Here is a 24,068-nt window from a genome sequence, read left to right as displayed (position 1 = left end):
TCCGTTTATGGTGGTTTTAAAAAAAAAAGAAAAAAAAAAACTCATACATGTCAAAAACAGAGCTGATATATACAGACACCATTTAGGCCCTTTGATTTTTTCTTTTTCTTTTAGAGTACAACATTAATCAGAAACATTCCCCATTCTTCTTGGTTCTCAGTTTCAATGAGTAGAAACTGATTCGTGGACGGCTTCATTCAAAATGTACGTGTAGGTGTATGAACCGAACACTGGTAAACATGCTTCAGTGTCCGAAGACACAAATAAAGGTAGGAGAGCTCGGTCATCTATGGTTACTTGTGCTGCAAGGAGCCCCGGGGCCCCTGAAGCCTTTGTACAGCTGGGTCTAAACGGTTAAGAAGGCAGCCAAGTCAGTCAGTCAGTCAATTTATAAACACCTAGGCTAAATCTGTTTGACATGCAGCATCTTTTTGCTTGATTGTTGTAATTATTTATTTTTTATTTTTTCAATTTTTTTCAATTTTTGCTTGATCTGAGTAATGTCAAAGTAGCACACAACACAGCCCCAGACCAGAAGCAGGAACCACAATCAGAGTAGTCTAGGTCTGTTTCAGCAGAGAAAACATTAATCACTGAAACGCACTGTGTGGAGCAGGTATGAGTGTGTGTCCTCATGTTAGGCCATAGTGTAATAATCTATTAAATTCTGCTTCTATCTGCAGGACTTTAAATGCTTCACCTCGCTGAACGCAGCCCAGTTGTTGGTCGTCTCTCCTGAATCAGCGAGAGCATAGAGGCGTCCGGTGCACTTGGGTTTAGGGGAGGGTCCCAAGTTCATCCTTGCACAACGCACATATCATTTTACGTTGTCTTCTTCGTCATCATAATTACCATCATCATCAACATCATTTAACAAGAAGTTACAAAAACAGAAGTGGGATCGCTTATCTGAAATCAAACAAACAGCCAGTTATATAAATGCCCCATTTCTCATCAGTGCCGCTGGTAGACAACCACAAAGGGTTTTGTTACACAAAACAGTGGGCAAGGGATAAGAATAGGCTTTGCTCGAGCACACAAATACAGAGAAGAGAGGAGGAGGAGGAGGAAGAGGAGGAGGAGGTGGAGAAAGCAAAAGAGCCTGAATAATAATAATAAAACAAACAAACAAACAAAAAAAAGACAAACATGTAAACGTCTCTCCAGTCTGTAGAGGGTTGATCCCCTAAGAAGCTGAGCTGTAGCAATCAACACACCATCAAGCACAATCCAGAAGCTAACAATCAGGAAATCCACAGTTCGGACAATTTTGCAATCCATAATCCATTGCGTAATCCAGCCTGTTCCCTTCCTAGCCCTGTCTAGGTCCTTTCAGTTCTGGGAGGCTGAGGAGGGGGTGAAGGAGTGTGTGAAACTGTAGACCTAGATTTGTGTATGCGTTCTAACTGTGTTGGGGGTTGTGTGTTTAGGCATCTTCCCGGGTGTGTGAGAGAGTGTCTGGTAATGTGGACATTCTGGCATAGTTGTGTGTTCGGGTGTAAACTCATTTGTATCCACCGCTGACATCCATTCATTAATGCATCTCAGAGTTGAGTTTGTCCTGGAAGATGTACAGGTTGTTGGTGGCAGCGATGGCGATGATGTTCTCAGTCGGGTGCCAGGCTGTATGGAGGATCTTCTTGGTGAAGTCCAGGCTGTCCACACTGATATCATCCTTCCGGCGCTTTCCTCCGGCGGCGCACACCCTTCGCGGCTTCAGGACAGCTCTGGGTTTGCTGCTCTCTCTTGATGCCTCCAGGGTCACGTCGCGTTTGGTGTTGCGGTCAAACATTCGGAAGAAGTTGTTGTAGGCTCCGGTCATAATCACACTGGACAGACAGGAGGAGAGATCCAGTTACTATGGACTAGGTATTTTTAATTCTCTTTTCTGTGTTGTAAAGGATCAGCCGGTATAGTTAATGGATGTAAGTGTTGGGAGGACATTTGTTGTCTAGTCTTGCATAGCCGGACCATTCTCCACTGTGCTCTCTCAACCTTGAAGAATGGTCTGGCTGCACCTTATCATCATTGTGCATTTTTTTTGTATTTCTTTGAACCAATCACAATCATCTTGGGTGGTGCTAAGCCCAGGATGCAGCAACAGTGCCCCTGCAAAATAGTGTCAGGGAAAATGTTTTGCTGGACCATTTGCATGCAGGGAGGCAAGCACTGTTGTAAAAATAGTTAATTCATGAAAACACAAGAAGGGCTGCCTTATTGCATGACTTAAAACCTTAGCAAAGCTTGCCTTTTTCATGTGTAGGTTGCTAGCTTTGTGGCTGATGTTATTTCCCATAGCTGTGGGGATTTTAAAACAATAACATGTAGATAGCAGAAGGGAAGTAGAAAGCCACGTAAAATGCGCAGCAAAAATGGCAGCTTTATAACTAAAGTCTACAACCAGTGATTCAAACTATTTGCTGACTGTAGTAATTTCATAATAACTTTACAAGCTAAAGTCCTACATTTAAGGCATATGTTCACCCAAATTACAAAAAGGTGTTTTTTTCTTTTCGAGTCATATATCGTCATGCAAATAGTTTCAGTTTTAAGTGCACAGGTTTTGAGATATCTCTGAAGAGGTGATTAAAATAACATTTGCGCAAACAACACTGAAAAATTAGGTAAAAAAAACTCAAAAGCAACTTCACAACAAGACAACAAGGCTGTGCTAAATGCTAACATGCTCAACATAGCATGTTAACATGATGGTGTTTAGCAGACAAAGTTTCCAGGATTCCCCAATTTCAGATTTTTAGAATGTTAACATTTGCTCATGAGGTTGAGGTTGGTGGTTTTGTATGTGTTTCGTATTGATGTGTGAAAGTTATTAGGAGCCATCCTCTCAGGATAATGAATCTCTAAACACTATTTCATAGCAATCCATCAAACAGCTGTTAAGACAAAAAAGGTGGACCAGCAATAGCTTCTCTGGTTAATAAACAAAAATGCACTGAAGTCAAGCTATGCTTTCAAAAGAACTAAGTCCTGTAGGATAAAGAGAACATTAAACTACAGTCGTGACTCAATAATTCAACCCTTAACGATACGAAAACCTTGCTATCCGACAGGTTTTTAGGAAAAATGAATGGAACCCATTAAAAATAGCCTTAACATACCAACAGCCTTGGATTCCGATTCCGACATGACATTTTATTTCACAAATAAGGATAACGATGTATTGTCTGACTTAACAATCCAACAGATTGATGCTCAATTCGGATTTTTTTGTGAAATACGATTTTTTGCAAGTTCGTTCACATTTCCAATTAAATGTGACTTGTATGCTCCTGTGTGAACTTCATACGACCCAAAAGTGTCCCGCATTTGCAGAAAAGGACACAACGACGTCACACGCAGAGAGCGTGCTCAGTGTTTACGGAAGTAAACATGGATGGTGGCGCCGCCGCCACCACCAATGGTGCAAACAGAACTACTGTGACCACTAACTAAACTAGCATCAGCAGCCAAGTACTGCCTGTGCGTTCCGGCCACTTCCATCCCGTCGGAGCACTCCCTTGGGTGGAAGTGTCCGCCCTGACCGCACTAAATATTGGGATATTCATCATTAATATCTGAATATCCAGAGACCAGAAGGTGCTGTTTGGACCAGTCCTACTAGTTATTATAACAATTATGAACAATAATTAACAACAAATTTCCCTTCAAGCATCAAGCACTCCTTGTATCTTGACCTCCGTCTTAACAATTCGACAGCCTTGTTATCAGACATAAAAGAAGGTTTTACATTTAGTGTCGGATTATCGAGTCACGACTGTATAACAAAATACCTCTATGTTGAGTATTTGATTGAACAGAAAACCCTGACCCATTTATTTTCAATCAGCAGCCCCATAAAGAATATACATAGGGACCAGTTTCCACGTATCCTCAGGACACTTCGTTTTCATACAATAAGTACAGAAGCACAGAAACACTGAGACAAAACACATCCAGACACATCACGTACCTGTCTGAGCCGTTCCATGCGCACTCAAACTTGTCAAAGATGCAGTCGTTCTCGTAAAGGGAACACAACTTGCTGCGGAGGTAATCATGAACCTGGAGGAATACATACATACACACACACACACACACACACACACACACAGAGAAATGATTAAAAATGAGTCCAACACACAGATGCTTGACTCTCAGGTATTGACTCTGTAGCGTAAACTATAAATAGAAGAGTGAGCAGAAGACACAGGCACACACATTCTAAACTCAGCAGAGACTAAACGCATTAAATGTGGGCAAGCTGTAACACAAACCTCCCCGAAGGCAACACTAATAAGACACAACACCAGCCCTCAGCAATACGAGGGCCAAGAGTACATTTTAATCTAAACTCCTTTTCCATTTCGCTAAATCCATTAACATCCCGCTCTCTATTATCACATCCACCAAGGGCATGATAATAGAGGCACACATATGAACGCACGCACATATTCACTGACTAATAACTCTTCTCCCTCGTGCTTTCATTCAACCTGCCTCTGTCAGCACTGTGTCTGCTCGGTGATGCAAGGGGTTGAAATCTACACCTTCCTCCAGCCACAGTGCTCCGCATTAAGCCCCTGGTTTTCGCATTCTGCATAAAGTCAGCAGTCAACAGCCGCCTTACAATCAATGAACGGTCAAGCTGAGGTCGTCTCATGGTTGTACATCAAACCCGGTGACATTTTTGTTTTCCCCTATGGGTCTTTCTGCATGGGGGTGAAATGATACACTGTCAGCTGGAGCTGAATATACAGTCTTTTTTTTTGTTTTTTTCCAGCACACATGATCTCTGATTTCGTGTACAGTGCCTCATCGCTCATGAATCTGTGCATATTTTTCATGTTCCAGGAGGAATAAGAGAGTACATGCACGGAAAAAGAGCAGTTTAGCCCTGATATCCTTTTTCTCCCCAGCCTCATACAGTTTAATCTATTTACCAACATACAGTGGCAAGAAAAAAATACTGTATGCAAGCTATTTGGAATGAGCTGGTTTTCTGCATTAATGGGGCATTAAATGTCGTTTGATCTTCATCGATGTGTAAATAAACACAACATGCTCATGATAATAAGACACAAACAATGATAATCTTTCTTGTCTTTACTGAACACATCCATTTATAAACATTCACAGTGCTTGTTAAAACAATACTCTTTGAATAAATAACTGATCCTTTGCTTGCAGTAACCTCGAACAAGTGTTTCTGGTGGCTTTTGGTCTTCACAGCATTCAGGAATAATATTAGTGTATCATTCCTTACAGACCTGCTTCAGTTCAGTCACATTTTTGAGCTATGTGTGGAAATGGCTCTCTTGACTGACTGGGCCACTCATATAGGGGAATTTTCTTCATACAGAAGTGATTCTGTAGTAGTTTTATCTCTGTGTTTAGGCCCACTGTCTTGCTGTATCAGCCAGCTTATATTCTATTACATTTGGGAATTCATTTTCCCATCAATGTTTGCAAGCTGTCCAGGTTTGGAGGCAGCAAAGCAGCCCCAAATGCTCCATCTGCTGTATTATACCAGGTCTGGGATGATGTTTTCATGTTGATGTGTAGTGTCCTGTTTTATGCCACATCGTGCTGTATGTTCCTCCGAAACAATTCAGTCGTAGTTTTATCAGTTCACCAAACACATTCCTAATACTGTCAAGCATTCTGTGTTGTGCTTGTGGAGTAATTTTAGTTGGGTGCCCACTTTTACAGAGAGCAGCCACAGTAACTAAATCATCTCCATTTATAGACAATTTGGTACTTTCCATCCTAATGCACATCAGCGAAGCTTGATCCTAAGTGGTCTGAGATCTCTTTTTAGCTACACACAATCCCATCAGCAGATGATTCTTATTAACAGCAAGCTCAAAATGTTGAGGAGTTTTTTATAAGTCAACGTGGCTCTAACCCACAACTCCATTCTTGTTTGTTCACTAGACTACAGGTTTGTTAAATACTGACTCTGGTTAGCTTTTGTTCATTTCATCAGCCTTAAGATTCACATACGTTTTCCAACTTACACTCGGAATGTTTGAATGATGTTTTAAGTACGGACAAGAACAACACAATAATTTGTGATTTATTAGTTAAAATAACTGTCCATAACTGTAACATGGATGAAGATAAATTCATACATTAATGCAGATAATTCCAAAGGGTTTACTTTCCTTTTCTTGCCAATGTAAACTGCAACCTCTGCCATCCCTCACTCTCATCTTATCGTTTACCCTCTCCTCCTTCGTCTCTCCTGCTCTCATCACGCTATCCTCACAATCCCTCCCAAACCCTCACCCCTCTCCTCCCTCCTTCTCCCTTCCTTCTCTCTCTCTCTCTCTCTCTCTCTCTCTCTCTCCATGCTGCATTGCAGATCTAGGTGTCAGGCACTGTGTAAGGTATCCCTCCTTCCCGCTTTACTCTATGAGTGGAGGCTCGGCGGCCTATAAATAGCTCCAGTGCGTCTTAGCCTCCCACTCCTGGCTGCCTCATAGGACCTCACACGTCAGGCAGACACACACACACAAACACACATGTTCACCCACACGCCCGAGGCTTGAATACTGAACACATATTGAATTAAAGAGTTGAGAAATATTTCTACTGCAAATACATGCATAAACAGAAGCCGGTGTGACCTATTGTACGCATTTATAAATGACACAAGAGATAAATGAGGTTGTGAAAGATAGCATGCACAAACAGAAGAGAAGTTATTTTCTCAGCTTAGTACTTACTGTTGTATGTGTACGTTTTAAACAGCATGTTAAGACCCTCTATCCTAAACATGCATAGCATATTGATAATCAACTTTTGCATTTGTCGGAACACACAAATATTTAGAGGTTGTTGTCGTCCAAAGTTAAAAACTTTGGCCTCAGTGAGGGTCTTATGAAGAGAAGTGCATTCTCTGGCCTGTAATCAATTCAATTATCCTTAAAAGGTTTTGGGAAAATCTAATCATCAGTAAGCACTGTGATTGTGAGAGGCACCCTTCTGTCCATGATTCATTTCTGTCTCTAGTCATGCATATTTTCTAGGATGACAATGCCTTCTTTCAGTAAAGAGACAGTTAGTCACTCAGCAGTTTGTACAACACAACTGTGATTTCACTTACATCGAGGAAGTGAGCGTTTAACACAAGCATTTCTAATGTATAGCTTGATTTGTTGCTGAAAGCTCCGGTAAGTGTTTTAGTAAGGCACTGGGTCACCACAAGCCACAAGAGCAAGTACAGAGCTGTTTGGAATAGATTGTCCTACTGGACTGCAATGATGAACACAGTGGAGGAAAAAACTTTACGTAGTTTTGATGGTAGTGGAGAGTATAACACAGATCGGTCCGAATGTGTTTATCTGGGTGGAGATCTGGTGACTGCAAAGACCACAGCATAGTGTATTTGTAGTTATCAAAGCAGCTAACACTGAACCAGCTGTGATCTCCAGTGATGCCTGACTCTGTGGACATGAGTGGATTCCCATTTTTTGGCCAGCTTAACTATTAATCAGTTCACTTTGTCCAAATGTCCTCCTTGGAATACAGAAATCTCATTATACTAACTGGTATGATAGGCAATATTCCCTCTGGTGTTTCTTAACACTGCCTCATGTTTTTCATGCATTTTCAGTCACCCACCTGGTACGTCTCCAGGGGCTTGCTCTCCATGTTGAGGTCCCAGACTTTTGCAGTCAGGTAGTCTCTGGTGAGCAGGTAGCGGCCGCTGTGGCTGAACTTGACGTCAGACACAGAGGAGATGATCTCAGAGAAGAAGGATCGAGCGCTGGGATCCTCTGGCTCCTCGAATACTGGAGGGGGTGGGAAAGATAAAAGGAGAGAGAGGGAGACAAAGGTGAGTACTGTTAAACCAAATACAAGGCAGAAACACAGATATATATGTTGGGAAAGTGATACCAAACAAATAATTTCAGTTTCTTCTTGTGCAAGTGTCACTGTGGGAATATTCTGTGTATAAACATCAGCCAATGTCAAAGAGATCAATTAAAATTCATCTAAAAGTGAATATAACAGACAAACATGAAAGCAATAGCTGCTTCTTGAGCACAGCTTGTGCAGCAACACTGCACTAGTGACTCATGGTCAAAGCTGTAAATCAAATGGAAAACATTTCAACAGGAACAAAGAGTGGGAAAAAAAGAAAAGAAAGGTTGGAGGCCATGGATCTAAAATACAAGAAAAATTGTACCATGAATTGTACTGTTGCCCCTTAAGAACAGCTGATTTATGAAGAAACTGGCCCTTTTCTATATTAATGGAAGAACAGACCTGAGGTGCTAAGAAATGCTATTACGAGTCCAAAAAGGAAAAAGTGCATTGTGGGGAAACCAAACTTCTCAGACTTTAGATTTCAGATCACTCAGTAACTAAGCATTTATGAGGTTTTACAGATGTGACTACTACACTCAGTGTGTACTGTCTAGACAGTGTGTGTTCTTAATGAGAAAATGACACATAAACGGAGAGAACTAATAATAATGATCCACTGTGATGGATTAGGTACCTCAAGCAAGTCTCTGCAAAGTGATTTTCACGCAAGTAGGTTTTTAACAAGACAATCTGCGGCCATGTTAGCAGCTCTGTGAGGCTCTCAGTGGGCACAATAGTGCTTCGAGCCAAATGCTCACATCACCATGCTGACATAATCACAATGACAATGCTAACATGACGATATTTATCAGGCACAATGTTCACCATTTTAGTTATCCTGTTCGCATTTAGCAATTAGAAGTAAACGTAATGTACAGATGAGGCTAACGGAATGTGGTTTTGCAGGTGTTTGGTAATAAACCAAGATGTTGGACAAAATGAAGTTTTCACCTGATGATGGTGACAAATGAAAAGTCTGGGCATCACCAAAACCATTACAATCTATTCTGAAGGGAGCATAAATGTGTGTAGCCAATTTTATGACAATCCATCCAGAAGTTGTCAAGACATTTCATCAAAACCACAAATGTGAACCTCATGGAGGCACTGGAGGAAAAATCATATGATGTCCAAAGTTGCTAGGAGTTAACCTCTGGGAAACATGAATATTTCATTCTGTAGTTTTCAGGATATTTCAGTTGAGATGAAAGTGGTGAATCAATCAACAGCACAATATTGCCACTCCTGAAGCCATGCTGCTAGTGTGGTTCGAAATGTGCTGGTAGAATCTAAAGCAATGAGTGATTTATTTTGAAACTTATGGCTGCCTGTAAAGGTTAGGACATTCTTCTTAAAACTTACAAGTATGCTGTCAAACTTCTATTCAGCAAAATGTAATTTTTCTGATAAAACATGCAAAACTACCAGAAAAAGACATTTTGATCCTCTTAAGATCCTCCGCGAGATAGACTACAGTTACAAAACAGAACATTTATATCTCCATTCTGCCTCTCAGCAGGTTTACTCACATTTGGAGTGCTTGTCGCAGAGGGCTGCTTCTCTCATGTCACAGAGGCGCAGGGTGCCTTTGCTGCTGCTATAGACAAACAAGTTACAGTGGTGGGGGTGAAACTCCGCCGCTGTGATCACCTCTGTCAGATCCTCCATGTTGGCTGGTTTGATATCCACAATGTCTGATAGAAAGCGGCATCGCTCAGGGAAACAACAAAGAGTCAGCTTCTCAGGCCCTGCAGTTTATATCAGCCGCTACTTGGCATGATCGCCACCATACCGTGTGTGTACTGCAGATATTCATTAATTATTTACACATTCATCCTTCTATCAATTTTAATCACTATCTGACTCAATTTAAAACTAATTACACTATGTTTTAATCCATGTGGAAGCCCACACAGGCCCGTAATCTACATGCAAAATAAAACCATAAGTGTATGTAAATGTATACAAAGCCAACACAATGCAAATAATTTACAGCAGGAATAAAGCAAACCAATATAAATATATCTTGAGGGAATTGTTGGGAGAAAACTAATTCCATATTCAGATAAATTGTAATATTATAAATCCTGTCTGGGTCAGGATTGTGACTGTACTGTGTCCTATTGAGCTGGATTAGACCTCAGAAAGAGGCTGAAATATTTATGCAGCCTCTGAATTATTCATTAAGATACATTTTCACTCCTCAAGAATAATATTCCCCTCCCCCAGCACAGTGTGTCTTTGTGCATTTCTTTAAACAACAAAGTGGGATTTGCAATGTAGGAGTTTGTTATGTGTGTGTGGGCAGGAACTGATTATCCAGCATGTAGAAGCATCCATGTGTTAATGTATGCATTAATTATCGGTGTCCTTGTGCTTTAATAAATCTATTCCTGCTTTTGCCTTTCCTGTGTTTGAGCCTGTGTTCACGCTCAAATCAGCATGAATGCATATGCAGATGTTAGTCTTAATCTCCTCTGATCACTATGCACAACAACCCACAAAGGATACTGAAGCTGCGGTCAGTGATGTCCAGATGCCAGAGGTTGATCCTCAGGTCATCAGCTGACATGTAGGTCTCATAGTCAGAGTTGACGGAGATGGAGTTGACATGGTAGGTGTGGGCATTGGCAAATACTCGCCGAGGGCTGACCTCCACCATCAGGTCCATGGGCTTCAACACTGGCACCTGGGAAAAGCCAAAAGCAAGAGTAGTTTAACATCCCTTGTAACTGCTTAGGAGAAGACAGATGGTGAAGATGCAGAGAGTAGATTAAATTGAAATAATTTTATTGTGTCATAAATGAATATTTAATGCATTACTTCCTTTGACATCAATAATACATAACTGCTAGAACCCAAATGTCCCTGCTTGATGGCAAGATCAAGAGGCAATTCAAGTTTGACTTAAAGCTCATTTGCTGCATTTTCAGAATCATATTTTCATAAAATCTTTGTCGATATATGTTTACATTTTAAAAACATTTTACATAAGGTACCATATAAATGCATGTTCTCAGAGCTCCACAAAGACAAACATACTGTATGAGCACATACACACACAGGGACACACTATGAGTTAAGATTTACCTGTTAATAGAAACACTTTGACTAATTTAGATTGTGTGCAGATGTTGTGCTGCTGCTCTGTGTAGCTGGAAACAGAGGATTTCACCACCCCCACACACACACACATACTCGCATGTAACTTGTTCCAGTGACCCATTTTTGCACATGCAAACACATCTGTACCCACTGACCCAGTTTTACTGCCCAACCTGTGTATTAGATAGATAGATAGATAGATAGATAGATAGATAGATAGATAGATAGATAGATAGATAGATAGATAGATAGATAGATACCTGTAGGGAGGTGACTGTGGAGATGTCCTTGATGCGACCCTCCTCATCCTTCAGGTTGTATCCCTCTGGCCGTTTATCTCTTTCACTCACCTTCCACAACTTAATGGTCTTATCTGGGAAACAGACAGGGCCATTAACAAATCTGATAAGAACAAACGTAATGTGAAAGTGTAACTACTGAATAAAAGTTGCTTGTTGAAACGCTTTAAGGTTAGGAATATATCTGAAGATCAGATCAGATTGGATCTCAGATTAGATGTGATTAAAACAATCAGAGCAAACTAAATATAGGATTTCATCTCTAGCTGGTTGAGCTAAAAGCCTAAAACCTTCAAATAAGCTGTTTTAGGATTTTAGCAAAAAAATCCATTCAATAAACCCAGCAGCAATGACATAAAAGACAATCTAATCCACCACACTTCAGACTGTCAGACTTGAAAGGCAGCTCTGTATTATACTGAAAAAATGACAGCAAGCATCTCGGCAGCGTTATTACCCAACTGCTGAAGCAGGTCTTCCATTTTTTATACCTTCAATTATAAATAATATAGTACTTAAAGAAATCAATGACAGGGCTCTCAGGGTAAATCTATAGATCTTCCAATATAGCCATAAAACTCTGAATGTAAACTGTAAAATGGGAACTCTCTGCCAAGCAAGACAATCGCAGATCCTAATGCACTACAGAAATGCAGCACAAGCAGCAACTCCTCTCTACTTAGCCAAGAGAAAATCTGCCTCTAACTTAAGAAACTCAAATAAAGGTCTTAATTACACAATGCCCTTTGCTCACACAAACATGCTTGAGAAAACACAGTCAAATTCAATCAGTGATAGTTTCACAATTGTAATGCAAAAATTAACAACCTTAGCCTTGTTGGAAAAGGAACTTGTATAGTTAAAAAAATATATAAACATACTATTTTACTGCCACCTAATCAAAACTGTAAATAGAGAGTGTTTAACACTTGAGTCAGTAGATGCTAATTGATCATATTCACTAGTTCTGTAGTGGAACACTACCATTAGCAATGCCATAGAAAAGACCCCAACAATGCCACATCCATTTTAGCCATCATAGCTTTAGAAGGCCTCTCCATCTTAACAATTTGGAGAGCTTTGAACAGACGAGTGTGTCACACACAGCGACCTTTAAAAGTGGTCATTCATGTTTTTAAAAATATGGCCAGTACATCCTAAATGGAAAAGGTTAAGGGAGAAACAACAATATCTCAGACGTGTTAGCTAAAAATAATCCCTTTTAAAAACATTTAAACAGGTTCATGTAAAGTGTGTTCCCCAAACTATCAGTCAATCACATCACTACTTTCACAGCTTCCAGGCTCTTCTAAGATGTGTAAGCATGTGGGAGTCTCTCACCATTGGTGGAGAGGAGGAAATGTGCAGCGTTCTGCTGAGGCAGCCATCTGATCTTATTGATCTTCTCCTCAATCTCCAGACTCTTAAGGTAGTCGAATTCGGGCTCATGGCTCTGAAAGGTGCTGTAGACATTGTACTCTCCCTGGGAGAATGGCTCAGTCTTGCTCTGCAGAAAGAAAACAAGAAAAATGAAATAAAAAGTATGTGAAAGTGTGAGGGGGAAAACATGCACTGGTGCATGTTGTACGGTCACAGTGGAATGTAACATTCTAGACCTGATTCAGTCACCTTAACCTTGATCATGTGAAGAAACAGCATGGCATGAACTCTGAACTGCTAGAATGATACACTCTGACACAGCAGGGGCATAAACTATTTATCAACCAATCTAGAGTGTAGCTGGAGGGGAACAGAGTGCATTCATCACTACTCCCACAGCTGGAATGAAAAATTATTTGAGTGTACTGTATAAGTATGTGAACGTCTGTGTGTGTGTGTGTGTGTGTGTGTGTGTGTGTGTGTGTGTGTGTCTACCTCAGGTTCCCTCTGAAAAATGACCACACGGCCTCCTTTGTCCCCTGTGGCCAGGAGCTCTCCTGTGTGGTTGAACTCAACAGTAGAGATGATATCAGCTGGGAAGAGCAACACATCAAGATAAAGAAGGAGAAAGCAAGAGGACAGAGAGAGAGGGAGAGATGTATGAGAGGAGAGATGGCAGAAAGAGAAAGAGGGTAGCCATTAGCTAATTGACCCCACATCATCATTCATCTACATAATGTTTATCTGACTCTAAATTATCAAACCAAACAAACAGTCGATACATTAACATGTAAGTGGATTAGAATATGCAAATTAATGTGTGGAGTAAAACAATATTTGATCACTAACACAAAGACTATGCAACTGTGCCTGAGCTTTAAGAGAGAATGCACATTATAGAGAACATATCAGTCCATCAAAACATGCAGAAAATCAAAGATACACGCACACACAGCTGTTTCACAGCAGGCACAGGTGTTATCCGTGTTCGACGATGACACATAGACAATGACGCACAAGATTAGTGTCACTTGAGTTCATCATGTGCAGGGATAAATGTGTACTCTACAAGCGCCATAGTATCTGAAGAGCATTTACACCTGTGTGTCTGAATTAGTGACTAAACATCAGTCAAATATTGTTTTTTTTCTATATTAATTTGTATATCTGCGACAAATTCCACATCACAAGCTCTGTGTCCCTAAACATCAACACAATCTGACAAAATTACAACACAGTAATATGGGGAGTGAGTACATTATTAACCACTTAGCATTTACTGTACTGAGCGAGTGCTTTCAGTGGTACCTCCTGCAAGCACTCAGTTGTGCTCTATAACAAAGGCTGTGTGAGCGTTACATTGGAGGCCTGAATCTGGTTTAATGTTGCATGTAATCTGCTTCCTGTCCTTCTGTCTTCTTATCCTCCTTTCACCTACCCCTTTGTGCAGCAGATTGAAGATTTAGTTGTAAATAACTATTTAAAGACAAAACTGCTCAACAGGCCAAAAAACCCCCCCAAAAAACAGTATCAGTGGTTAAACCTCTTTTGAAGTGATTACAGACAGAGCTTCAACAATAAGGTTTTGCTTGTAGGGATGTAGCTAACCTGGTTTAAGGCCATATCAAGTAATATTAGGTCTCAGACTCTTATATTGAAACAAACTACTCTGGCTAAGCTAGGTTTTCCTGCAAAATTATTAATTGCATGGTCGCGAATGGATGAATTTTTTAAAATGCCAACACTTTAGGCTTAATTTATTTGACCAAAATGAAATAAAAATCCAAAACAATCAAGTCTGTTTATGGACAGAATTGAACTGAGTGTTGACTTTAGTTGTGCTCTGCAAACTTGTAAACACAAAGACTGTGCTAAGGACAGACAGTTGCTGGTGAAGCTGATTGCAGAGGCAATCAATGAATAATCTTCAAAATGGTCAAAATCAGCCACAGTTAAAACAACTGCACAGATTCTTAAGTTTATCAAACTGATTCCATACATTGTTGTCTTCACATGCCTCCTGTCAACATGACAGAGTGTTCACTTCATAAGGAGCAGATGCTGAATTTGCATCTTTCTTCAAGATTGACTAAATTAGCTCACTGCTAATGAAGTTACTTTAAAGGAAAAGTTCTTGGCTTCCCACAGTCTTGTTATTGAGCCAGAAGGTTAGGCAACCAGCTCCAGCTCCAGCTCCATAAAGTTACTGACACAATATATTTCCAGCATGTTCTTTCCCAGAAATCTACACATTTTTCCTCTTTTGATTTTGTAAAGAATAAACAAAAAACACAGAAAGTCTTGATTAGAGAGCCCGAGAGGTGCTGCTAGGCTGTTTTTTTATTTACTTTACATACAGCTTGGCTAGCTGTTTGCGTCTTTTGTCTACGCTATGCAAAAGGTGGCCAATGGCCGATGGCTGTAGCTACACAGGTTATATTCTTACCTAACTCCGTCTACAAGAAGCTGTCTTTCCATCATCTTGAAAGTCACTAAGTTCTTTGGTTGCACACATCATAGTTTGACTGGGTTAGAACACCGTCCACTTCAACTGTCTAAGCTACTGTAGGAACTGTGTTCTGCTGCAGCAGCATTTTGCAAAAAAACACAATTTTTGCTCGAGACCAGATGTTGCAGATGTGATCATAAAAGCATCTAAAACACCGGAGATAAAAATGTTTGCATATAACTTGTCCAACTTCCAGGTTTGCTAACCTTGTATAGACAATGAGTCAGCCTTAAGAAGACAAGAAACATAAAAACTGGACAATTCTGACAGAATACTAACTGCTGACCATTTAAACCTATGCTCCCTGATTCCAAAACTATTGTCGTTTAGGACTCAACAATGCAATTACCAAATCACAAAAGCCACAAAATAGGATATACACTTTGCAGCACATCCCAGGGTTTCAACTGTTGTGTCAATGGTTCAACAAATTTGTGCCATTCTCCTTATGTGACTGTAATGCTTCTGATAGTATCATGTGGTAACGCTCTATCATATAGTTAAAAACTATTACGGAGTCAATTCTGAACTGAAGCTTTACTTTAAAGAATTATATTGCAAATCGCAATTGCAATATCTGTTGGAAAAATTACAACTGGACATTTTCCCCAAAAATCATTCAGCCCTACAGTTATTTTCAAATAACATTTAGGTAATCGTGCTCCCACTGGTTTCTCCTGGCATTTTATTTACAACTAGAAAAAAAATACAACACACAGGCATATTAAGAAGATATATTTTGACTAGCTCAGTGCTGTAGCCTCCAGAGCAGTTCTGCCTCAGATATTTTTGTGCAGCAAAAGATCAAATCTGCCACTGCACCAACAAATAGTCAAATAATATCTTCAAAAATATCATAGACTAGCTTTAAAAATCCGCTGTGCTCGGTTTTGATCGAAAAAAAAACAACATGGCTCTCAATAAGCTTTCGCTGTAATAAAAATAGAGCGTGGAGAGTGTATTTATTGAGAGTCAGAGTGATTCAAAGCCTTGCTATTCTGTGGTGGCCTTGAGAGAGAGAGACTTTATGATGAGGGGAGGCAGGGACTGCTCTTCAATCTCTGCACCAACACAACCTTGTTCACCTTGTTCCTGTCTTACTGGTTACCTCTTTCTCCGTGATTGTCACCTATCCACTGGTTATTACAATTTCGTTTCTCATGTTTCGTTGAGTTTCTCACATTTCTTGCTCTCTCAGGTGGTGCAGTATCTTTATCTTATATCTTTTATATTATTCAATTTCAATTTCTTCTCTCTATTTTATGCTATCTCCTCTTCTCTTGATCCTTCTCCCCCCACATGCTCTGCTGTCATCTCTCATCGCTTCTCCCCCAATCTCTCTCTTTTGCCCCATTTCACTCTTTCATTTTCTTCTTGCTTGTCTATGCACATTCAGCTCCCTTCCTCTCTCATCCCTCCCCCACAGCACTCAGCCTGCCTGGCTGTATGTTAGCGGTAACATAGTGGTGGTGATGCTGGTGGTGGAAGAATGGGAAGGATAGGAAAGGAAGGTGGAGGGAAAAGGCGCCGGGGCGGAGGCGGTAGAGGGGTCCTCCGGTGAGTAGGGGTTGCCATGGTAACGTGCCGAGCCAACCAGTAGCAGCCGTACTCGTAACGGTTAGCCGTATATGGAAGTCTGGTGAAGGAGGAAGTGGGACTCATCAATCCAATCCTCGCAGGAAGAAGGAGCGCGGTAAAATGATTATGCTGCTGCAGTTTTGTCCACTAACAAATGTTGTTCAATTAATACCAGGAGACGGGTCAGACGTTGGGGTCCTAATTGAGGATATACAGATGACTAACACGTGCACACACACACAGACCCCTATGCATCCAGTAAAACTCACAAACACACATGTGCACAACAGGGAAAACGCGTGCGCTTCATGCTCTGAGTGAGCGTCTGAACACTTACAACCAATCGTGTCTCCAGTCAAGTCACACAGAGAAAGAGCTAAGCTAAGCAAAACCACAGGAGCGGCACACACCATAGCTGAATAAAATATGGAGCACACACTCTCCTGTCTCATCCTCTTTCTCTTCTCAACCTCCACCCCCTTTATCTTTGTGTTTCTCTCGTGCTCACACACACACAAAAAACTCACACCCATCTGTCTCTTTCACTCTCCTTATTAGAACACTACAGAAAAATAAACCACTAACAATACAAAGAACTGCTGCGGGAACAAGCCTCATCGTGAGTGCTGTGGTTGGCCTCCAAAAGGCGCCACTGTCCAGCGCACTGTGCAATATGAATGTGCACGCGTTGCATTGTCAAACTGTAAGTCATTGTCTTATGATGAAGATGCGTGCGTGTTACAATATAGCAAGCTAGCTGTATCTGTCTCCCACAGACAGTCCATTAGCATCAGCAGGCTTGTCTGACTCATTGCCACACTGCAGAAGCTGAGGGAACACACTGTGACTGCAAGTGCATGCGCCCACACATACAGTACAGATCAACACAAAACAACACACAAACATGAATGAACTCAATGACATGTTAAAAAAAGCACCTTGTGGCAATCACAACCCAACACAATCGAACCCCAACCAGAAAATGACTCAACTTTGGTTAGTCATTTACTGTGTCTAAGTTAAGTAGTTTGTTTTGCAAAAATGTTCTCCTGTGTTTTATATCATTGTAAAAAAAAATAAAATGTGGATGTTGTTTGAACAAAACAAGTAAATTTGAAATGTTGTCATTTTCTTTTGTAGATGGCACCACTAGTAATAAAAATAACTGACAGAGCGGAGGTGATCAGTCTATTAATTAGTCAGTCAGAAAATTCTGCAATAATTGAGATAATTGATATGATATAAATAACAAAGACAATTCCAGCTTTTAAATCGCAAGAATTTGTAGCAAGTAAAGTGAAGAACTGAGGTTTTATAAAGAAAAAAAGTAAATGATTAACTGAGGCTATTGTGAGTTAAGTAATATACTGTATAATGAAAATATTAATGATAATATAAATGTATTATGCACATTAAGGCTACAAAATTAGGTAAGGCAGCATTACAGAGAAGAGGAGAGGAGGCTTATGAAATATATGAGGGTGGTGGCAAAGGCACAGGGAGGGGGAATTCCTTATTTTTTTTGTTAAGGTTTCTATAGGGACAGAGAAGGGAGCAGACGTCCTACAGTCCCAATTATAGATATCTTTGGACTGGGTAAACACAGACCATTAAAGCTGAGCCAAAAACACACACTCCTTAAAAGCAAGGACAAGCCACCACTCAGCAGGAGATCTGTGTGTGTTGGTGAGTGTGTGTGCTTGCTGTAGCTCAAGCACCCAGCATTTCCTGTGTGCGTGTGCACAAGTGTGTGTACTCAATTACCCTGTAGAGAAATAAACCGGTTGGAGGGAGAGGAGGGAGCGAAGGAGGCGAGGGGAGGGGGAGAGACTGCCGGAGGGAGACGTTAAATTGATCCCTGTCCTGCAGTTTTGGAGTTATCTGGGAAAAAAACCCCAAACTGGTGCATGTGTTTGTGTTAGAGGTGCACATGTGTGGAGAGGAGTGATTTAAGCCCAGCACAGCAGGGAAGCTGCGATTTCTCCAAACACATCGGCACAATGGAGCAGAGCTGGTGTGAGCCTAATGGTTATAGACACAAACAATTAGAATCACAAATCAAGCCAGCTTTAGCGCATGTGGAATACACCTGTAATCCTGCTATACCTAGTTGCAAAAACCTCTTCTAAAAGCGTGAATTCTCAAATCTGCAATGTCGCTTTTGATAAAAATCAATTCCACCAGATTTGTGAGACTGTAGCGTAAAAAAAAGATTAGGGGCTTAGCTAGTTTACTCCCAGTCTAACCCCGGTGATATTGAAAACTGAGATTATGTGTCGACGCCTCATAAATGTTGAAACATAATCCCTCATTTAAAGGACATTTGCCCTTTTTAGCTGTCCTTCTCTCACAAGCTATATATGGAGAGTTGATGAAGCAGATTAGTCAAATGTAGTCATATTTTTTTGCACTATTAAGTAATTTTCAGAACAAAACATAGAAAATAACCCTATCGAGACAGATTTTCAAAACCTAACCCTAACCCATTTTCCCCCATTATTTCGTCACACAGTTAATGGGTAAATTGAAAAAATAATTGGCACATGATTTGAGGATGAAAAAGTCCTCAGTTGTAGCACTGCATGTGTGGATGTCTGCGCAGATATATGTGTATGTCTTTAGAGCTTGTATGTTCATATGCATTAGTGTGGGTGTCTGCATGTGCTTTCCTCAATATTAAATAAAAATAGAAATAAGATAGCTCTGCTTTGAAGGAGACAGGGTGTCATCTGGTTAAACTATTTAAAGAAATCAATCACACATACACACCCATCCATATTGAAGCAGGCAGACTGGGTTAAAAATAAAGAGGCAGGCACAAAAATAGAGACACACAAAAAGAATGAGGCAGACAGACAGAGACAAAGGGATGTTTAAGATATTTATAACACTCAGACTTATGTGAGATTTCACCTTACTCAAACTGCTCACACACGCTTAGTAACACACATTTCTCCTGATCACACACACTCCAACATGCAACCACTCCCACACAGGTGCACACACATAAACTCTCGCCTTGGGGTCATGTGGCGCAACTGTGTGACATAGATACGACCTTTGGGATAGAAGAGGATAGAGCACACACCTTCAGTGTAAGAGGCAAACGGCTCAGGCTCCAGAGAAAGGGTAGTGATGTCGGAGCACAGGACCTGGATGGGGCTCAACATCCTGGGGGAGGACTCCAGGGTGGAGAGGGGTGGACAGGATGGGCGGAGCTCTTCAGGCTATAGCCAGGAGCAGCCCTGCAAGAGGAGCAAGGATGGACGGAAGGGAAGGGAGGGAGGAGAGCAACAGGGAGGCAAAGGGTTAGGAAGGAAGGCAGGAAGGAGGACCGGGCAAGGGGAGGTAGGGGGTGGGGTCAAGGGTAGGGACTGTTACTTCATCTCCACATTCGGTCATGAGTACTCACCAAAGAAATTCTACTGGTGGTGTATTCATGATCACAATATATCTATGTAACATGAGATATTCACATGTTGGGTTTGGTGGGAAAGGCTTGCAAGACATGAAGGATGAACAGAGATAGACACCTAATGGGACAGAGTCTGTCTTGTTTGGTTTCTTCTATTAAATTAGGTTTTGCAGGTGATCCTAATAGTGCTTGCTGTATGCCACAAGGTAGAGAACAAAGGAAGAAGTGTGGATTAATCTGATTAATCTGTTACGTAATAAATCCTTAATCACATACATGGAACTCAATGAAATCTGCCAAGTACAAGTTACTAAATGATTCAAAGATTTAAAAGTGTTCAGTGTGGTTATTTTTCTAGTTTTATGTTCATAGTTTCAAATAATATTTTTGTCTTTTCAGTTTCTGGACCTGTGTCAGGATTGTAAGCTTCTCACTACACTGACAAATTCCCCAACCACTTTGGATTATGAAACATTTACAAAGCCAGGAGGATTCTGCCAAAAACATATCAATCCAGGTTGTTTCTTTCTGGTCCCTTGAAATCAGACAGTTTTCACTCAACAGCAGTAATGACAGACACATTGATATATGATACAGAAAAATAACAGGTTTGGTATCTGTGCATTATTTATGAAATGTTATACTTCATAAATAATTTATTCACAAAACTTCCAAAAATGTCAAAATTTAGAATTTGGTATTATCTCCACATCCATCCTTGAACCCAATGCTACACCAGCTGGAGGTGAGGCTGTAGCAGAGGGAGATATTTTGGAAGGCAAAAGAAGTGAGAGGAGGGGCAGGGGGGGGAGTAAGAGATGAAGGGAAAGGAGGGAGGGCAGTAAGGTAGTGGGAGGTTAAGCGTCCCTTCCCTGTAGGAGTTAAAGGGCAGGGGAATCCCCAGGGGAAGATCTACAGACACACTGTTATGTATGCACACACACACACACACACACATATACGCACACAAAATGCTTGCAGACGCACACCCATACATATATACACAAACTTGAGCAAACAAAAAGACGCAGACTATTTGTACAAAGACACACACGTGAATATGAATGCAACAGAGGCGAAAAATAAAGAAAGATGAGAGACACACGGGAGAGAACAAACTACACCCAAGCGTAAAATCACGTGTACCACCTCTCCCTGTCTGTCTCCACCACCCTCTGTCCTTCTCACACACATACAGAAGCACATTGTGTTTGAGCAGCCTTTAGAGCACTGTTGGATAATTGTTTGGCAGATGCGCCACTTCAGCACCGGGCAATGCTGTGAGTTGCATTAGAGGACCGATGGGGAAAGAGAGAGGGGGAGATCAGTGGGGGATGGAAATGGGGAGGAGGACGGGGGATGGGGTTGAACATGGAGGAAAGGTGGAGGGGGGTTGGAGTGCATGTAGAAGACGAGGCAGGTAATGAAAAATTTTGTTTATTTGTGACGGGAAAATAACATTTGCTGGTCATCAGGGGAACTCCTGCGAGATTGATTTTTAGAGCACGTCCGTCTACATTCTTCTGCATCCGGGCTGTCAGTGTTGCTGCACAGCTCTTTTCAGACCAATGCTGTTCAGTGCTGTGTCCACCTTGGCGCGAGCTCATCAGCAATTCATCCTGAATAATGTCTGTGTCTGCCAGAGACGTGTGGAATAATTAATACTGCCATTATTGGTGGGTGGAGACAACCTGTCAATCATACTGGCCAAGCATGAAAAGCTGCATGTTTATCATCACTGACTGTTTCTATGGCAATAATAGATGGGTGGTGATGGATGTTAACAATGATGATTTTTTTTTGCCACTCACTCATCAAATTCATTTTCAGAAAGTGGGCAAAGACACATATTGCTCATGGAAACGCTGTATTACTGTATAAGAGGAAACAAGGCAGGCATACTCGCACAAACAAAGGCACGCACAGAGACAGCCTTCAATATAATGCGTTGAATGTACACACAAGCGTTTACATAATCAACAGGCAGCACTATGGGTCTCCCCTGACAACAGTATGTGCTTCTGCGTGAGGGAAATTACGTTACAGCGCAGACACAGGAAGCATAATTCCCTTTCTGCTGTGATACGAGGATCACAAATAAGCTTGCAACGTGCTCATGACCCCCAAATGATAATCCGCTGTTCTGGTCTAAGAGGCGTGCCGAACAATGAGCTGAGTGTAAGAAACAGACGAGGCAGGAGGGCAGACAGGGACGCCAGTGTGCAGGTAAGATTGTGTGCAGTGTGCAGGCGTTACTGCGATTAGTGATCCAGGGTTATAATCCATCTGTTTTACGAAACAAACCGAAGGAATTCAGCGGTTTGCTCGGCAGTTGTGTGCTGCTGGGTTTTTCAATATTTCCCCCACCTGAGACCTGATACACTATCTATTTAATTTGACACCTGCACCTGTTATATAGAAGAGGGGGAGCAACAGACAGAACATGAGCGTGACTCTCGTATGATGTGAGAGATGGCATGCAGTGCAATAAGTAAACAACAATGTGATGGAAGTTTCTGACAAATCACACATATATTTTACAGCCAAAAACATATTCTCCTTGTCTGATTCTGAGTGACAAACACAAACTGAGACATACAAACACACATTCAGACACAGGCAGGATCAATTCTTCCCTGCAGTGTAACAAAATAGCTGTTACACAAGGTAAAAAAGTGGCTACAAAAGCACAAACAAGAGGAAAAAGAACAGTATGATAGGGAAGGAGGAGAGGGAAACTTGTCTGATATGGTATAATTTTGCAGAGAGGAGAGTGTTTGGCTTCCTAGTTCTTGTTGCCCTGTCTGTGGCTCTGTCTGAACACTTCTCAACGCGGAGCTTATAGAAGATTAGGAAGCCGTCCTGAGCTTGTTAGGTCTGACAGACTCGCATACACACATATACTCTCATAACATTCAACACATAGATGTACACTCACATGGGGTAACACTTAAAACACACACTGGAGACACACACACAGCTTCCTCTGTCCTCTCCTTACCTTCAGTCACATAGTTGTGGTCGGGGAGGAAGCCGCGGTGGTTGAGCGTTGGGGTGGCGTCAGTGTCTTCGCCCATCAGCGGGGCTGGGGGGAGCGCCCGTCTTGGTGGGGCAGCGTGGTGGTGGCAGATTGGTGGTGGAGGGGGTGGTGGGGATGCCAGCCAGCACAGCGCCCATACTGCTGCCCGCTGACGCCTCCTCAGCACAGGGGCGCACAGCCGGGCATCCTTTCCCTTAAATGAACGATGAGGGGCAGGTAGGGAGGGAGTGGGGCAGTCCCGAAGGAGGGATGGGTGCGTCTAGGAGTCCACACAAGTGCCTCTGAGAGCCAGATGCGAACCTGCAGAAGGAGGAATATTAGAAAACAGTTCACAAACTGCAATCGGTGGGCTTGATTTGTGCCTCACAAGAGCACACAGCGAGAAAAATCAAGCGTCCACACTGCAGTTGCTGAGTCCAGGTGTGGCCGGACCAATTCCACTCTCTCACAGACACACGCAGCACACACAGCACTGCGCTCTCAGAAATGGGTGAAGTCCCTGCTTGTCAATGGATGCTCCAGGAGAAGAAGAGGAGATGAGGAGGAGGAGAGTGGGGGGAGGGGAGAGAGGGATGAGCAGAGCCCCTGGTCGGTGTATCTGCAGTGCTGCTGCTTCTGCAGTGAACTCACACGCATGGACACACATATACAGTGGGATAAACAGACACACACACTCACCTACACAGTCAGCAGCTCGCGGATCAGGTACTCCTCAGTGGACTCTCCATGAAAATCGTCTCTCTGCTACTCAGCGGGGAACTGTCTCTCTGGTTTCCCGGCTGTTCTAGTATGAGAAGGAAAATCCTACCGGCCCTGTGTTCTGCTGCAGTCTTTGCTCTGGCGTATGTATGAAAGGCAGAGTGAGAG

At 41.8% G+C, this 24,068-nt stretch overlaps 1 protein-coding gene across 3 annotated transcripts; it reads right to left on the bottom strand.

Moving 5' to 3' along the window:
- Positions 1 to 1,490: 1,490 nt before the first annotated feature.
- Positions 1,491 to 23,238, bottom strand: LOC103354777 (serine/threonine-protein phosphatase 2A 55 kDa regulatory subunit B gamma isoform). Of its 3 annotated transcripts, none has more exons than XM_008278310.1 (9): positions 23,163 to 23,238; positions 13,155 to 13,252; positions 12,621 to 12,786; positions 11,241 to 11,353; positions 10,387 to 10,564; positions 9,405 to 9,569; positions 7,627 to 7,796; positions 3,971 to 4,062; positions 1,491 to 1,829 (listed from the first exon to the last, which is right to left on the bottom strand). In XM_008278310.1, exons 1-9 carry the CDS (start codon positions 23,236 to 23,238, stop codon positions 1,535 to 1,537), a joined length of 1,353 nt encoding a protein of 450 aa, XP_008276532.1. In that variant the 3' UTR covers positions 1,491 to 1,534. The 3 variants fall into 3 exon arrangements, with proteins under 3 accessions (XP_008276532.1, XP_008276530.1, XP_008276533.1); XM_008278308.1 differs by lacking the exon at positions 23,163 to 23,238 and adding an exon at positions 19,835 to 19,916; XM_008278311.1 differs by lacking the exon at positions 23,163 to 23,238 and adding an exon at positions 19,835 to 19,916 and having other exon boundaries at positions 12,621 to 12,762.
- Positions 23,239 to 24,068: the final 830 nt, after the last annotated feature.

Source organism: Stegastes partitus, unplaced genomic scaffold (assembly GCF_000690725.1).
Source record: "Stegastes partitus isolate 25-593 unplaced genomic scaffold, Stegastes_partitus-1.0.2 Scaffold120, whole genome shotgun sequence".
NCBI lineage: Eukaryota > Metazoa > Chordata > Actinopteri > Pomacentridae > Stegastes > Stegastes partitus.
The sequence above is the reverse complement of the archived record's forward strand: the minus strand, read 5'-3'. Positions and strand labels throughout refer to the sequence as shown.